The sequence below is a fragment of the Lycium barbarum genome, chromosome 10 (genome assembly GCF_019175385.1).
Source record: "Lycium barbarum isolate Lr01 chromosome 10, ASM1917538v2, whole genome shotgun sequence".
Lineage (NCBI taxonomy): Eukaryota > Viridiplantae > Streptophyta > Magnoliopsida > Solanales > Solanaceae > Lycium > Lycium barbarum.
The window spans coordinates 100581636-100587445 of NC_083346.1; the positions used below are offsets into that span (position 1 = coordinate 100581636).

The window sequence follows — 5810 nt, forward strand, 5'->3', positions numbered from 1 at the left end:
ATATTGGTTCTTCCTTTTCACTTTTCAATCAAGTAACAATAACTTATATCAAAAATCTAGAAATTCTAATTGCTGTAAGCTGCCATTTTAAGATCCCTTCTTGGATCCATACTTTGCATAACTACATGCTATCAATAGATTTCTAAAGTTGCAAGTCTATATAAACTTATGTGGGTTCAAAACCAGTTGAACTTCAGCAGTTACTAAGCGACAAACCCATCAAGCAGATGCAATAGAAGAGCAGAAACAATATCCCGCAACAATACAGAGTTAGACAACTCTTCATAAGATAAAATCTGAAGATACTGGCATTGAAACAGTAAATAAGCACAACATGCTAAGCTACAGGACAAGTAATAAGAAGGTGCAAATTGCTCATCTATACATGCATAACGAGTACCTCAAACTTCCATCTGATGAATCCCAAAAAAGGGAACCGGTTTTGCCATTGAAATGACTAACTAGCATTCTGTTTCAAAACCTCAGCTTCAGCCATTGCCATGGGGTCGTTTTTCGTCTCTGTTTCTTCATCCTTTTCACCTTCTCTATCCTCAGCCATCTTTTTTCTATGCAAGTCTTCTGCTACCTGCATTGCAGCCTTCTGCTCTTCTTGAAGCCGCTTCATTTCCTCTTCTTGTTGTTGCCTCTCGAACCATGTGTCAGCGTCCGCCCAAACTGAAGTTTAAATAAACACATTAGCAGTCAAAAGAACACAATCAACTCCAAATTATAACTGGCAAATAATGAACTCTTTTCTTCTTTATATCACCCATAAAGATAGTTGACAAAAGACATCAAGAGAATTATCAGGTGGCTCTCTGAGAATTAATCTGTGACATAGCTGGAAAATATAAAATACGAAAGGAAAGAAGACAAACTATAAGTATGCTACTTTCAAGGACACGTGATGCCACACAGGAAGTCTTGACAAGTGCCCAACAAAAGAATACACCTAACATGATAATACATTTATTTATTTATGGTAAAACAGTCAAGGTTATAACTCGTGACATGCACCCTACCACACATCACATGTTGTACTATATTCGTCACTGAACAAAGGCCCTGGGCTACATGACAATACACTTATCCTGGGCATAATGTATTAACATGTATCAGAAGGTTCAAACCAAGCAACTGAATTTAAGTTGCACAAACAGAAGATCAGAAGAATAACCAAATATAAGTAGCAAATTAGTCAAAGAGCAAATGGAAAGGCCTTCATAAATGAGACACCAACCACAATGCAAAAATCAAGTCTGAAAGACTTAAACAAACTAGATAATTATGTAGGAGGGCATAAGATATGGCTACCAGGCAGATTGATATTGCCTAGTCTATGCTAAATGACAGGTAATGAAAAGCTTCCCTACTACTATCTCAACCCGGCAGCTCCTTTGAGATGCCAAAAGTTGACCGACTGAGTACTAGTGCAAACAAGCTCTATTAAGTAATCAGATTAAGTTTCCTTTAGCATCACTCCATGGTCTTGACTGTTGATGAATCAGACACCACACATATTAAGAAGATCGAGAATTTTTATCAAAGTAATCAGATTAAATTTCTTTTAGCACTTCTGCATGACTTTGATGATGAATCAGACAGCATGCATAAGGAGAATGACTCAGTTTAACTTGCCATGCAGATGACCACCATAAAAAGGTTTCTGCCTCAAATTCAGATTTTAATCCTTATTCCAACCGTACATAAATTCACGCATGGTTTGAGAGGGAATGCCAGCTTATGGCTAAGGCAGTAAAGGAGGTTCCCTCACCAGAAAATATCACAAGCATGATTTAGGTATTTCCACTGATATTTTTTATTTTTTTTGATGACATGGGAACCCGCAGCCCCTACCCGCTGATATTTATTTTTGCCCTCAGGAAAACACCTTTCAGGGAAATTTGAAGGAGGAATGTGAAGAGAGACGAGATACCCTCTAAAAAATTATCAAAATTAAGGATCTTTAGCTCCTTACTTCTTGCTCCCAATATTCTGAAGGAGACCAACTAAGGAGGAGAAGATAAGCTTTGTTCACTAACATTTTAAAATGGACACATTTGCATACTATAAAGGAGAAATAAGAACACAGATAGCTTACAGATATACTAGGTTGGGGTAAAATTTACTTTAAAATGTACTGCTAATATGTTTTACAGACTTTGACAGAAGAGAGATGTAATTAACAAAAAGAGGTTTTCACCTACATAACAAATCATTCACAAAATCAGGATAGTAGAATACCTCTCTTCACATCACATTGATAAAACTACAGTATTGGTAGGGTACTTAGTGCATCTACAAACTTCACTTTCTCGGGAGGGGCGGGCCCATTATCCCTGAATCTCAAAGGCTGTGGTTGGTCCTAAAGGTTGTCCCCGGAGGGATTTTTAGGTCTTTAAGAAAAACAAAAGAAACATTTAACATTTTGTCTTCTAGTTCTTTTTCCATTTTTTTCTAAAAGCTTTAGCGGATAGACTTGAGTAGTGGCATAGAAGTCACCACTTTTGGATTCCAATTGCTGAGCACCTTCTTCTCAGAATGGACATTACAATTAGGAATCGTCATGTTTAAAAGTCCAATGATAGCTTTGGAATAAGTGACACATAGTTTTCTCATATATCCAACTCAATGCCACACGGAGTTTACTCATATATCCAACGGAATGCCCAATCTCGCTTTAAACTACACTCTTGAATCAGAAACAGAAGCCCGTGATATTTCTGCATTACTTTTTTTACAAGAATGAACAGCCCTCTAAAAGAGGAAAACGAAAAGGAACAGAAAAAAGGAAACCTTTATCCACTATCATCTAACCAATGTCTTTAACATCTGACATCAAGCCTATAAATCCATCTGCAAGTGAAACCTCGTAGGGGAAAAATGATTTTTGCTTGTCCTCTAAGAGCACCAGAAAAGATGCCTTTGATATATCTTATCGAAGTTGTCTTCCATCTATCAAATTTACACATATTATACTAGATCATTGAATTTAACCCATATAAGTGTAACCACCCACCCAATCCACCCATGTTTGAGCAGGTGGGATTGAAATAAATTTTGATGGGACAATCTGGGCACAAACCAAGACCCGAGTCAACCAATCTAAAAGATAGGGTCAAATTGTGCTACCATCATAAGAAAATTTTGTTGAAAGTAGAAACAAAATATCTGTTGGTTTGATTTGTATTTATCTACTATCTCTCTGTAAGAAAGGAAAGTTATTTTGAGAATTAAACAAATTAAGAAAATAAAAACAAACAAATGAAAGATGGTTTTTAATTTGGTTAAGTTGGGTTATCACTCTTTGTTTAGCCCTAACTTGGCCCTACCCTTCTTAAACTAAGAAACTTTGAGCGAATTAAACCATGATCAGTTCATTCCCTCAAACCATTTCAACCCGTCCAAATTTAATCCAACCCACCCTTTCGACAGCCATATATCATACCAGGTGCCTTGTACAAGGGCCAGCTATGGAGACAGGCACCCTAAAGGGATAAGAGGAGCAACAGAAATATAGGATTGGCAATCCAATATGGATCAAGAGCTTTCTTCTTTTTTTTTTTTTTTTGGGGGGGGTAGTTTTTCCCTTTTTAAAAAAGTTGTTTTATCTGCAGAAGTAACACCTTAATGTATTGCACTTATTTGTGGAACTATCTAGGTGCATAATAAACTACATTGGCATGTCACAAGGGAAGGATAAATACTAAACAGAAGTTTTGAACAGGTTATCGTGCTATTGTTCATCAGCAAGTACAGTTAAATTATTCCATAAACCCCACAACCCCTCATAACCAGTAAAAGCCAATTCTTCAATCAATCAATCTATTAACTATGCCTCAATCCCATATTAATTGGGTTCAGATATAAACCCTCTGTATACTCCTCTCTATTCAGATCCATTTCATTCCAGAAGTAAGTAATTTGTTTTTAAAAAATAAAATAGGGGTTTTCAGCTCTTTAAGTTGCATGCTTCTTCAGCTGTCAAAATCAGCTCCCAGAGTGTGTTTGGTACGTTGTAAAACATTTTCCACATTTTCCAAAAAATGTTTTCCAATTTTCCCATGTTTGGCTGGTCAAAATATTTTCCCAAAAACAAGTTTCGTAAGTGACATTCCAAGTTCATTGTCTCTTAGACCGACTACGTTGTAAGAGTCGAAGGGTTGGCCAGTTAAGAAAGGTCATGCTCAGAAGAGGAAGTCAGCAGAGATGCGGATGGTGAGATGGATGTGTAGGCATACCAGGAGAGATATGATTCGGAAAGAAGTGATTCAGGAGAAGGTGGGAATGGCCCCCGCGGTGGACAAGATGCGGGAAGGAAGGTTAAGATAGTAAAGTCATGTGCAGAGGCGTCATGTGCAGAGGAGATCCGCTAATGCTCCAGTGAGGAGGTGTGAGAGTTTGGCAGTGGTGGGCCTGAGGAGAGGGAAAGGTAGGCCTGATCCGCTGATTAGGCAGGGTATGGCGCAGCTTCAGCTTACCGAGGACATGATCCTTGATAGGAGGGTATGGAGGTCAAGTATCAGGGTAGATGGCTAGTAGGTTGCCACGAGGATTTCTTTTCCGTACTAGGTGTATTATTATCTTTGTGCATTTGCTTTTTTTTTTTTTAGATCTCTAATACAACTTGATTGTATCTTTCACTTCATTTATCTTATTATATTGTTGCTATTACTGCCTAGTATTATTGTTGTATTGTTGTCCTTGCATCTTTTCTTGAGCCGAGGATATTATCGGAAAGAGCCTCCTTACCTTCACAAGGTAGGGGTAAGGTCTGCGTACACTCTACCCTCCCCAGACCCCCACCTAGTGGGATTACACTGGGTAATGGGTAAATTGTTGTTGTTGTACTCTTGGGACAATATTTTTTTTTTGCTTCCTTACCGAACACTATAAAATAAGTAAGAAACTCATTTGTTCTCCACGGAAAACATTTTCTTCATATCAAACATAACCTAAACAGAATACCCATAACTATGTTGGCAATCATTGGGCCCAAAATAACAAGAACAGAGACCAAAAACCCTAATTTCTTTTGTAGCTTTAACTTTTAGGGTAAGAGCAAGGAACTTACTTGGCTGAGCAGCCCAACCCTGTTCACCACCCTTAATCTTCTCAGGCAAAGCATAATTAACAGTTAAGACACGTCCATAAAGCTCAGCACCGTCCATATTATCCATGGCTGCGGAAGCATCCTCTCTTTCAAGAAACGTCACAAACCCGAAAGAACGGTGTTTTTGGGTGGCATGATCCAATGGGGTCTTCACATCCTTAACATCTCCGAAAGGTATGAATGCGGCATGTAGTATTGATTCATTCACCTCCTCTGCTAATCCACCTGTTAATAATGGTAAATAACATTGATTGAAAACATAAAAGATGTACAAATAATGTTTGGGTTTTGGGGGGTTTAAGGATTTACCTACGTACAGAGTGTTTTTCTGTACTGGTTGGTTCATAGCAGCTTCTTGATGATTGATTCTTGATTCTTCTCAAGGTTTTGGCCCTTATTTGTTAATGCTCTATTGTTAGTGAAGGGGGAAAAAATGGAGTAAGGTTTGAAGTGCTTATTGGACTGGATATTAGTCTGCCGTCATAGAGGCCCAGTCCTCCTGGGTTCAGGGCACACAGAAATTTTGGTGGGCTATTTCTTTTTTCGACAACTGTTTAATAAATTATCTTTTTTATTTTCTTTTTCTAATTTATGAACCTTGTAAACACAATCTAAAAAAAAAAAAAAAAATTGAGCATTCTGAAATTTTTTATGAAAAAAAGGCTAAACCACGATCTAAAGTATTATAGACGTTAGA

At 37.7% G+C, this 5810-nt stretch overlaps 1 protein-coding gene across 1 annotated transcript; it reads right to left on the minus strand.

The window, feature by feature from the left end:
- Positions 1–204: 204 nt before the first annotated feature.
- LOC132614920 (uncharacterized) lies at positions 205–5580 on the minus strand. Its single transcript, XM_060329472.1, has 3 exons — positions 5423–5580; positions 5075–5338; positions 205–675 (listed from the first exon to the last, which is right to left on the minus strand). The coding sequence occupies exons 1-3, from the start codon at positions 5457–5459 to the stop codon at positions 458–460; spliced, it is 519 nt and encodes a 172-aa protein (XP_060185455.1). The 5' UTR covers positions 5460–5580; the 3' UTR covers positions 205–457.
- Positions 5581–5810: the final 230 nt, after the last annotated feature.

What these genes read in the sequence shown, in the direction of transcription:
- LOC132614920 (XM_060329472.1), bottom strand. Translation starts at nt 5,459, where the DNA reads ATGAACCAACCAGTACAGAAAAACACTCTGTACGTAG. An exon ending in GAAAAACACTCTGTACGTAG is followed by an intron (nt 5,339 to 5,422) that starts GTAAATCCTTAA and finishes CATTATTAACAG; the next exon opens with GTGGATTAGCAGAGGAGGTG. An exon ending in GGGTTGGGCTGCTCAGCCAA is followed by an intron (nt 676 to 5,074) that starts GTAAGTTCCTTG and finishes TTTAAACTTCAG; the next exon opens with TTTGGGCGGACGCTGACACA.